Raw genomic sequence first — 11,905 nt, forward strand, 5'->3', positions numbered from 1 at the left:
TACCGAGCGGCTTAGCCGCCGGTAACACAGGAAACGCTGTGATTGGCTGTTCAAATCTGAACAGCCAATCACAGCGATCGCCGACCGGGGGGGGGCACCCCTGCCCCCCCTGGGCGGCGAGGGGGGATGTCTGCTGTCAGGGACAGCAGACATCTCTTAACTGTCACAGCGTCTATAGACGCAGTGACAGTTAGAAGCCATGACGTACATGTACGTCAAATGTCGGGAAGTACTTCCCGACCATGACGTACATGTACGTCAAATGTCGGGAAGGGGTTAACTGTTGGTAGCTCTTGAGGACTGGAATTGGCTACCCCAGGTCTAGTGTATACCAGTTATGTTGCTGACTATGCACACCCTGCACGTCATCAACATCATCCTCCATCCGCCCTTTGTGCGGGCCGGCAGAAGACATTGCTAGTGAGGGTCAGTGACTGCTTCGGAAGGTGAGTAAATATGGACTAACTAAGCAACCTGGAAACTTCAAATTGCTTAACTAGTTATTGGGGGGGGGGTCATTAGTTCACATGTTCATACAATAAATATTGATGTGCAACTAGTTATTTGGCGACAAGTGTATTCTCTATTATGGTGAATTTATAATGGTGTTTCATAAGCTCATCCTACCATGTCTTGTTTCTTGCCAGTGTAGAATAAACATTAATTTTGTACAATCTAAGGTTCCAGTCAAGAATTTTTTGCAGGGCGCTGCACCATGCCCATATTATGGACTCCCGAATACACCCGCCCACCACCGCGCTGACAGCTGCTGAGCTCTATGCTTACAGCGACTGTCAGCTCTTCCAGGTGTTGCCCTCCCCTGTGCAATACTATTCAGTCAATGTGAAGGAGCCGCCTTAATGACAGCCCAGGAGGAAGGAGACGCCCGGGAAGATACAAGGTGTGAATGCGCAGCGAACCCGGACACAGGACAGTGAAGACGCTGCAGCGGTCCCACCACCTCCTATCCCAGCCAGAGAGGTGTGAGAGGAGATGGAGGTGAGGAGCCGAGCAGCGAGTGAAGGGACAGGAGCCTAGAGAGGAAGGAGAGAACTCACAGGCCAGAGCCCGGGGAGAGGAGCCTTCTGCCTGTGGCGGAACAATGGAGCCAGCACGGGCCGGGTCTGCAGGGTGCTCCCCAAGCTGTTGTGCTATGGAGCTGCTGGCTGCTGCAGTCTGCACCTGTCACACTACATGACATGAAGCAGCAGCAGCGCTGGCAGTATGAATCGTAAAGTCCCAGGATACCAGGGTGGGGGGGATGCTGATGAAATTGTGTGTGTGTGTCTGGCAGATTAGGGGGTCGAGCAGGCTGGCATGAAGGGGGTGTTGGAATGTGGAGACATATTAGGGTTAGAATCATAGTGTGTAATGGGCATTATGGTGTGTGGCAAATAATTTTATAGGAATGATGGTGTGTGGTATATTATGTTCTAGGCATTACTGTGTGTGGTATAATGTGTAATAGGGATTACGGTGCGACAATGTGCAACGGGAGTAATACTGGTGCAGTGAGCTTCTTCATTGAACTACGGCAGCACGGTATATGTACATCACGATTGCTCATGAGCCATAGTCAGTCCAATCAGATTCCTGTCACAGACTGAATTATGTCCAGTTATTCTATCACAACAGGACTCTTCTCTAAATGGACAGTACTGTATACTAGCCTGTAGCTGATGAAAATGATGATACAGGAAATATACCTAAAATTCAATTGGTAATGACTTAACAATTAACAGATTATTCTAAACCTGCTGCCAATGTTACTTTTTTTTTGTTAGCTGAATAATGGCCAATATACAAAATAGAGAAGCAGCATCTGCTTATAATAAGACTATGGCATTCTAATTCAAAAATGTGCACATTTCTGGCAAAGGAGCACAACAAACAAATGCATAGTTTATGAGAGAACGGTATAATCATCACGCAACAAAAGAAAAAAAAAAAAAAAAAAAAACATAATGCCGTGAAAAAGCATAGTCTTCCCATAATTTACCAAAATGCACATTAATTTTTCACCAAGTTTCTCCAAGGTGTTTACGCTTGAGTATCTACTACAGGATTACAGCACATTTTCTTAATATTTAGCATCAAGATCGAACACATTACCTCGCCAACACGGTTGACATCAATCCTTACTACTGTTGGGATGGCTTTCACATAGGCTTCAAGAGTGTGGAAACCCATTTCCTTGAAAGGAATAAATTCTCCAGTGAGGGATTTATATTCGCTTTGTAAACGATGTAAAAGTACACCATGTTTGTTTGACTGCAAGACAGACCGCAGCATCTTCGAAACATGTTCTTTATCCGTCTCCAGCATTTTTGCTAAAAAATAAATAAAAAATTATTAATGATAATTGGAAGACAAGTTCTACTAGACCAGTGGTAGCCAACCCTAGCCCTCGAGAGCTACCAACAGTACACATTTTCCAGACAACCTAGCTGCTGCACAGCTGCACTCATTAATCACTGACACATTTTAAAAGATACACAGATGGAGCTAATTAGCTCACTTGTGATTCTGTGAGGAGACCTGCAAAACATGCACTGTTGGTAGCTCTCGAGGACTAGGGTTGGCTACCCCAGTACTAGACCTTCTAAAAGTGAAAAGAGGAGATGTTGCCTATAGCAGTGGTAGCCAACCCTAGCCCTCGAGAGCTACCAACAGTTCACATTTTACAGACAACCTAGCTGCTGCACTCATTAATCACTGACACATTTTAAAAGATACACAGATGGAGCTAATTAGCTCACTTGTGATTCTGTGAGGAGACCTGCAAAACATGCACTGTTGGTAGCTCTCGAGGACTAGGGTTGGCTACCCCAGGCCTATAGCAACCAATTGGATTCTAGCTATAATTTCATTATTGCATCCTGCAAAGTTATAGACACAATCTGAATGGTTGCTATGGGCAACATCCCGTTTTCACAATAAAACAGAAGATCTTTCCTTAGCTTAGTCAATTCGGCATAACTATTACACTGCAGAATTCTCAGTTTTTATGCTAATGTTTCTATGTTGTGGCAGGCAGCAGAGGGTTAACAATGTTTCACTGATCAGCTTTTTCTATGATGTTTTTTGTAGCTTTATATCAGTATTCAGCGAAGTACACACACACCAGCATATTGTAATCACAGATTTTTTTGATTGCTCATCCTGTTTTACGCCGTTACTTAAGTATTTGTAGCATACTAGTTTGAAACAATCATTTATTTCTGTTTAAAGTTAGGCCGACACAAGCATTAGGTCAACATGGGCTAGGTCGACAGTCACAAGGTCGACATGGGGTTTCAGGGTTTTTTTTTTCTAGCAGACAGACGGTATTTCATGCCCCACTATCCCCTAGGGCATGCTAGCGCAACCCTTGGAGAGAAATGGAGAAGTCTGTGGCTAAGCAGCAAATGATACTGTACAAGTGGACAAACAGCATGAGTGAAGGCTAAGGGTGCGTACACAAGAGCAAAAAAAATTGCTGGCAATATGGTCGCTGAGTGACCAAATTGCCAGCAATTGGAGTGTGCACCGGCGATAAAAATTGCCGGGTGCGCGCTCCCGTTTTCAGCCCCCTAACTGTCGCTGGTCGGAGGAGTTTGCTCCTCCGACCAGCGACTTACCCTGCCTTCCCCCAGCAGTGTGACATTTTCATCAGCGACCATCTCTGGTCGCTAATGAAAATGGGACACTGAGCAATATGATTGCTGAGCAATATGATTGCCAGCGATCATATTGCCCCGTGTGTACGCACCTTAAGAATTTTTCTGCTGATGATCTGTCTTTTGCCAATGAGGTAATCGAATGACATTACAACTCACAATTGTTGCAACGGACTAATGAAATATATAAATATCATTTGTCCCCTACTTGAAAAGCTTTTGTAACTGCAACTACTTTTCTGTAGTTTACAATTACTGAAAGTCATGTAAAATAGAGGACTTTGAGAACAGGAATGCACAAAACAATCTGCAGATCATTGGCATGTCAGTTGAAGCCAATAAAAGCTATGCATCTTGTTGCTATCGGCTTACATAAGCCCTTGACCCCCCTCACCCCACGCTTGTAGGGAGTACACATGGAAATCCCTGACCCACCAGCAACCTTAGCAACTGAGGCCAATCACATGTCTCAAAAAAGTTTCAAAAGGCTGAGTGCATCTGTAGTCCTAGTTTAGAGAACCCTTTCTCCTTCATACTTCATGGCAGCCTTAACATTGGGTTTATCCCTCTCACTCTTCCAATTAGACAGGCAGTTTTTCCCCTAGGATCTAGCTCCTCCTCTTCCTCCCCTATATATCTCAGCACCTCCCTGTTAACAGTAGTCTTTTTCCTGTCTCCTCTGTCTGTGACAGGTAGTTAGTTAGTATTTTGTCTTTTATTTTGAAATACCCAGCAAGCTGGTTATGCTGTTGGGTCCTGGGCAGTGCAGGCTGGCGGTGCCTTGAGCCTGTTATGCTGTCCGGGCCGGTGGCAGGGACGGAAATTAAGTATAGCAGCTAATGGTATTCCCATGTGAGTAATGGTGTTCTTACCCTGCTGTGGCTTCCTTCTGCGGCTGTTTGGATCTAGACTGCGGGGAAGCGTGGCGGTGCCCTCGGCGTGGGTATGCATGTTATCCGACGGCATCTCATTTCTGGGGCACGCGGCCTGCGTGTCAGGGGATCGCGCGCACCTCAGCAGTAGCGCTGAGGGCGCGTAGTTATGACACCAGTGCACGTGGCCTGCGTTCCAGCGGCTGCGTGCGTTCCACACAGCAAGTGGGGCTATTAAAAGCGCCTGGCCGGTGTTATAGGAGTTGGAGTTACCTGCTGCCATTATGGAGGATGCCTCTCCCAAACTTGATATACCGCTGCCCAGGTAAGTCCTCACTTGAGGACTGGTTATTTACTTTATTTTCGGTTATAGAGTAGTTAGTGTCTTTACTCTTCTTTTTAGTGTGCCTTCAGCCCCTAAAAAGAAGACATACAAGAAGAAGAATACCAAAGTCTGTCCTGCCTGTGACAAGCCCTTTGCAAGAGAGAGAGAGAGAGAGAGAGAGAGAGAGAGAGAGAGAGAGAGAGAGAGAGAGAGAGAGAGAGAGAGAGAGAGAGAGAGAGAGAGAGAGAGAGAGAGAGAGAGAGAGAGAGAGAGAGAGAGAGAGAATGTGTTATGTCAGGATTTGGTACTTGTGTATTATCCGGGCACCCGACATCGCATCGCATGCCACTACTTAAGGCATGCGATGTGATTGTACCCGATTTTGAGCCTTTCCCGGGAGGAGTGTACAATTTTAATATTGCATCGCATGCCTTAACTAGTGGCATGTGATGCGATTTATACGTTGTACAGGCACCCTGATGCCTGATTACAATGTTAAATGCACCCCATACCCGATTTTTAAATGTACACCCAACCCTGATGGGTGATTACTATGTGAAATGCGCCCCCCCCCCCCTTGTTAACGCCACCCCAGTATCAACTCCAACCCGAAGCGTGGCGAGCGCAGCGAGCAGCGGCGGTACACGTCCTCCGACCTTTTCATACCCCCACTATCCACGTCGCCGTGGAGTCGATTTCATATAGTGTGGCGAGCGCAGCGAGCACCGAGCCCGAAGCGTGGCGAGCCCCGCGTAATACCAGCGCATTACTTCACAGGTATTACGCGTCCGTTCGCCACGCTTCGGGCTCGGTGGCTCGCTGCACTCGCCACACTATATAAAATCAACTCCACGCCGACGTGGATAGTGGGGGTATGAAAAGGTCGGAGGACGCGTACCGCTGTGCTCGCCATGCTTCGGGTTCGCGTTGATACTGGGGTGGCGTTAACAATGGGGGGCCATTTAACATAGTAATCACCCATCAGGGTGGGTGTACAATGAAAAAATCGGGGCTGGGGGGGCATTTAACATAAGAATCAGGCATCTGGGTGCCTGTGCGATTAAAAATTGGGTCCAATCGCGTCGCATCGCATGCGATATGAGTGTATGCGATGCAACGCAATTTTTTAACGTGCGATGAAAAAAAATCGGGCGCCCAGATAATACACAAGTATCCAGGATTGTTTAGCAAGAAAGGATGCTGATCCAAATGTATCACAGATTTCGGAGTTAATGACCTGCATGAAAAAGAACTTTGTCCCTAAAGACGAATTCTTAGGAAATAAAAGGTCTAGATCACAGACTAGTCTGGATAAGGATGATGATTGTGGATCTGGGGATGGTTATCCCAATAAAGATGGATCTGGTGAAGTGCCGGAAGGGGAGCGTTTATTTAATGTAGAGTTGGTAGAAGTTGTGTTAAAGAATCTCTATAGGACTCTTAACTACAAACAGCCTGTGAAATCTGACTTTGATGCCCTGTTCGAGGACAGATCTAAAAAAGGGAGATGTTTTCCGGTGCACAAAGTAGTAGTAGATATTTTGTCTAAGGAATGGCTTAGTGTTGAGAAAAGAGTGGGTTCATTTAAAAGAATTGATAAAATGTTTCCCATTGAAGATGAAGAATTTTTAAAATGGTGTAGCATTCCCAAGGTGGATGCGGCAGTGTCGGAGGTAACGACGCGTACAACCATTCCCCTGGAGGATGGGGCATCGTTAAAAGACGCGATGGAGAAGAGAATGGAGAGTGCCTTAAAAAGGCTGCATGAGATTACTATGTAGAATCACACATGTAATTGTCTAAATGTTAATTTTTCCAGTTACCAAAACTTCAATATCATTGGTATTATTAGATTTGTAAGGATTATATGGTCACAGTTTATGATGACAATCTCACATTAACAATATATACTACCTAAATACTGAAATCCTTGCTATGATGACTGAAGATGTTTCAATTTGTTTGAATGTACAGTGCTTAATGTGCAAATTTTCAATAAAACACATATAAAAAATAAAAAAAAGGCTGCATATTTCCACGTCAGTTACTATGAAGTCGGGGGTAGCCGTAGTTTCACTCTCCAGGGCACTTAGGATATGGTGTTCCGCACTGCAGGAGGGCTTACAAGAAAAAGGTGTCCCGTGACCAAATTAGCAAAAACTTAACGCAGATTCAGCTGGCTATCGATTATATATGTGAAGCATCCTTAGACGGATTAGATTTTGCAGCCAAATCTCGGACGTCAGGCATTGTTGAAGGGCTTTGTGGTTAAAGTCATGGGCAGCAGACTCACATTCGAAAAACAAATTGGCTACATTGCCGTATGAAGGTGCCTTTCTTTTCGGCAGTAAATGGGATCAAATGATTCAAAGAATGTCAGGGCGCAAATCAGTAAGATTGCCACAAGACAAAAGGGGGTGGTTTCCCACTTATTCTGCAAGGTCATCATATAGACAAGCCAGATCGTACTGGCCAGGTAGGCCTTTTCGTGAAAGATATGCCTCAGGCACATCGCAAGCATTTTTTCGCCAATATATTAAGAAAAGAGGCGAAAGTTCTGGAACCGGACAGAAGTAGTGTCAGGGGGCCTCCAGTGGAGCAGGTTCCGGTAGCAGGAAGAGTGCTGAAATTTGCTCACATTTGGAAGCGGACCATAGAAGACAAGTGGGTGCTGAAGGTGGTTACCTCAGGTTACCGCCTAGAATTTCTTTCAAGGCCAAAAAGGGCGAAATTTTTAAGTTACAGGCTTCCTCTTTCGAAGATAGAAAGAGAAGCGCTGAAGTCAAGTTTAGAGGGGCTCATCGTCTCAGGTGCAGTCGTAAGAGTACCCGATGCAGAAAGGGGGTCAGGCTTTTACTCCCGTCTGTTCATAGTAAGCAAAAGTTCTGGAGGTTACAGAACTATACTAGATTTAAGAAATTTAAACAATCGCATAAAGAAAAGAAATTCCATATGGAGACCACAAAGTCTATTCTTATGGGAATCAGAAGAAGCGATTATATGGTCTCTATCTGAGAGATGCTTATTTCCACATCCCCATCACACCAAGCGACAGAAAATACATAAGATTCTGCATAGGAGAAGACATTATCAGTTCACTTGCCTCCCATTCGGCCTTACCTCATCTCCTCTGGTTTTTACCAAGGTTTTGGTAGTACTGATAGAGGAGTAAGGAAGATCATCATTTGGGCCTATCTCGATGACCTCTTGATTGTGGCGCAATCAGAAAACGAAGTTGTAGCAGCCAGAGATTATTCTATCCAGTTTCTTCAGGAGCACGGGTGGCTGGTAAACTGGGAGAAAAGTTGCTTAAAACCGGTACAAAACAATAAATTCATAGGGGTGTTAATAAATACCATGTCATTCCAAAAGTCGTTGACCGAAAAAAGATGTGAGAAAATCCATCAGTTAATCATCCTAATCTACGAGAGCGACAGTGTATCCCTGAGGTCGGCTATGAGCCTGTTGGGCATGATGGCTTCCACGGTGGAAGTAATTCCATGGGCAAGGTGGAGGATGAGACCTCTGTAGTGGTTTCTTCTAAGTTACACCAGAAGGAAAATTCCGTTGGAAAGAAGGATAAAAATTCCGAAGGCAGTAAAAAATTCCTTGCTCTGGTGGGAAATCGATCAATTTAGGCCAAGAAAGTCGTCACTGGCAAGTCCCCAGTACAAAGTCGTCACCACAGATGCCAGCGCCGTTGGTTGGGGTGCTCACGGGCTGGGCAGAACTTGTCAAGGTCTATGGTCAGCTCAAGAGGTAGAATTCTCTTCCAAGAAAAGAATAGTGTGGCGAGCGCAGCGAGCCCGAAGCGTGGCGAGCGCAGCGAGCCCCGCGAGGGGACGCGTATACCTGTGAAGTTATACGCGTGCGCTCGCCACGCTTCGGGCTCGGTGGCTCGCCACACTATTCTATTCTCAACTCCATGTCGACGTGGATAGTAGGGGAATGAAAAGGTCGGAGGACGCACACCGCCGCCCCTCGCGGGTTCGCTGTGCTCGCCACGCTTCGGGTTGGCGTCTATCGTGGGGTGACGACGGGGACATCTATAATGTGAAATGGGTCATATTGGCCCATTTCACATTTTTCACATTTTCTCACGATTTCAATGTTAAAAAATATTTTAACATTGAAGCCTATGGAAAAATCGGGGGCATCGCGTCGGGACCAATGTTAATGGTCCCGACCGACGCGATGCCCCCGATATTTTACCTTTCCCGACACGATTTCAATGTTAAAATATTTTTTAACATTGAAGCCTATGTAAAAATCGGGGGCATCGCGTCGGTCGCGTCGGGACCAATGTTAATGGTCCCGACCGACGCGATGCCCCCCGATATTGTGTCCTAGCCGGCAAAATGGACCTGATTTCAAAGGAAATCGGGTCCATCGTGTGGATCGTGTACCTTAACTTAAAGGTACACGATCCATAAGATTGTGGCCGTGCTAGGAAACAAGTACCTAGATCCCTTCTACATACTAATTGTAACTTGCACGGGCAGTGGTAACAATATCCACTGTCCTTGCAAGTTATTGTACTTCCCCAGAATTCTGGAAGAGTTTTTGACATTTCTGATACTCCTTTCACATAGCAAAGCTGGGTCAAACCCAGGATGCCGAACCGGATTTGGCACTTTCACATTAAACCTGGTTCACCCGTTATTCAGAGGGTGACCCAGGTTTAACTCTTTATATAACCCTGGTCGAATTACCAGGTTGGTCGACCCGGGTTATAAGCTGTGGTGCTTTTTACACCGTACCTGGACCCAAGCCTATCAATGAGCAACACAGCAATAACCCGGGTCCAATGTGAAAGGGGTATAAAAGACTCCAGCTTTTCCAGATTTGGAGAAGAACAGAGGCGGCAAAATAGAGATTGGAAGATCACTCTCCTGCTACTATGCCATCACAGGCTTAAACAGTTTACACCAACTGAGCATGGTGTAAAGTAATGAAAGAAGCTTGATAAATAGGCATCTGTAATCGGCAGCGCTAATGAGCATTCTGCAGGAAATTTCAGCAAAACCTCTTCCGTTAGAGTGGCGCTGTGCAGCTTGGCGGCATATATGTTCCCTGTGTGTTAACTGTACTGTCCCTGCTTATATTGTTACCTACCTTGCTGCTGCAACGACCAGTGGTGCCGCTGATGGCTGCCTAGGTGCTGTGCAGCTCGGCGGGTATGCGTTCCCCGCATGTAATGTCTTAATAAACGGATGTAATGCTCCCCGCCATCCCTCATCCCTGCTCGATGCTGCACTGTAATCCACAAAAAATTCCTAGTGTGCGCAAGCAAATATGGATAATAAAGTTGATTCTGGTTAGGTTTTAAATTGTTATGCACTATGTAGAAACTGCGCATTCCCACCCAACTGTAATAACAGGAGGTGATGAAGGCCTGGAGACTACACACTTAAAGCAGATAATTACTGTATATACACACGTCTGTTACACAAGAGGAAGATGTTATTTGCTTGCACACTATGAGGGGTATTCAATGTAGCCATTTTTCACAAATCTACATGGTCAAAAATGGATGATGGATTATCAAATTCGTGGCCGTTTTCCAGTTTTCCACAGTCCAGTCGTTCTCACTGTTGGAATGTTTACGACAGTCGGGAGATTGGATTCCAACTGTTGGACATTGAATACCCCCTATACTTCCAATACCCACCCAAAAAACATATGGCGGGGAGTTTTTACTTTCAGATCAGTCACTGACCTATACATATGAACTGTGTATTTACTAAAATGCTCACAGTGATTATTGATCATACTGTGGTTATAGATCATAATGATCACAGTGGTTATTGATCATAGTGTGTGTGTATATATATATATATATATATATATACACATACACAAACGCTGTGTATATATATATATATATATATATATATACACATACATACACACACACACAAACGCTGTGTGTGTGTGTGTGTATGTATGTATATATATATATATATATATATATATATATATATATATATATATATATATATATATATAGCGCTATGTCAACACTGGACATGTGTGAACTCTCAGGAGGTGGGCGTGTGTGTGTGAGGGTAGTATACACCTATGAGCTATGCATGTGTGTATGTACACAAACAAACAAACGAGAAAGGGGGGGGGGGGTATGTTACACACATGAGCTAGGTGTGTCTGGGTGTAGCGGGGCCCATACCTCCCAACATGACCCATTCCAGGAGGGACACAATGCTCTGTTTTTGGACTTCCCTCTTAATGTATGATTGCCATCACCTGTGTTGAACAGGTTAATGGGTAAGAAAGGTGTTTCACCACACAGGTGATGGCAATCATACATTATCGGGAAGTCCAGAAACAGAGCATTGTGTCCCTCCTGGAGAGGGTCATGTTGGGAGGTATGGGGGCCGGTGCTCCTATCACTCACCAGCTGGGTACCGGGGCTCCGGCGTAGGCAGGTCACGCGTTTGACTCCCGTTGCTCCCGCCCCGGGCGGGTGTGGGGTTAGCGGCTAATGCGGGAACGCAGCACCAGCTGACATTCCAGGACACAGGGCGCCGGACAGAAACTGGGGCAGCAGCACCAGCGGCGGGTTACGGGTGTGAGGCGGCTCTGTATGTGACACGGCTGCTTGCTTCCTATCAGTTTCGTTTCCAGTCACTGAGGCAGCGGCTGCGGAATGGGATCACTTCACTTTCGCCTTCCCAGAGTCCCCGGCTCCTCCCGGGTCCCTCTGGATCCTCCCCCTCAGCACACACTCGCCCTCAACACGTGTGCCCGCCGTCACCTAGCCCCTCCGCTGCTGCAGCAGCAGCAGCACAAACAACCACGCAGCCGCTGTGATCAGCGTGTGACGGTAGGACAGGGGGCGATGTCTAGCCGCGTGCTGCCTGCTGCTGCACCGTAGAGCAAGGCAGATATTCCTCAGGTTATGTAATGGGGAGTTTTGGAGTATATGTTGTACTGACACATATCTGTCAGCTCTGTCATCTATGAACACGTTTATTACAGTATGCCGGTTCATAACCACGGTGATGGCAGCATGCTTATGTTATTTACTA

At 45.9% G+C, this 11,905-nt stretch overlaps 1 protein-coding gene across 2 annotated transcripts in view; it reads right to left on the bottom strand.

Annotated features, from left to right (window-relative positions):
- Window positions 1–11,626, bottom strand: part of TDRD7 (tudor domain containing 7) — a 74,542-nt gene extending 62,916 nt beyond the window's left edge. Inside the window, exons 1-2 of one of the 2 annotated variants that reach the window (XM_083183689.1) lie at window positions 11,272–11,626; window positions 2,113–2,330 (exon numbers count right to left, since the gene is read on the bottom strand). In XM_083183689.1, coding sequence (XP_083039815.1) covers window positions 2,113–2,325 — 213 coding nt within the window. In that variant the 5' untranslated portion in view covers window positions 2,326–2,330; window positions 11,272–11,626. Of the gene's footprint in view, window positions 1–2,112; window positions 2,331–7,976; window positions 7,996–11,271 lie in introns of those variants that run through there. The other variant, XM_083183698.1, reaches the window with a different exon arrangement.
- Between the last annotated feature and the right edge of the window lie 279 nt (window positions 11,627–11,905).

This window comes from Crinia signifera, chromosome 1, assembly GCF_055691185.1.
Source record: "Crinia signifera chromosome 1, ASM5569118v1, whole genome shotgun sequence".
Taxonomy (NCBI): Eukaryota; Metazoa; Chordata; class Amphibia; order Anura; family Myobatrachidae; genus Crinia; species Crinia signifera.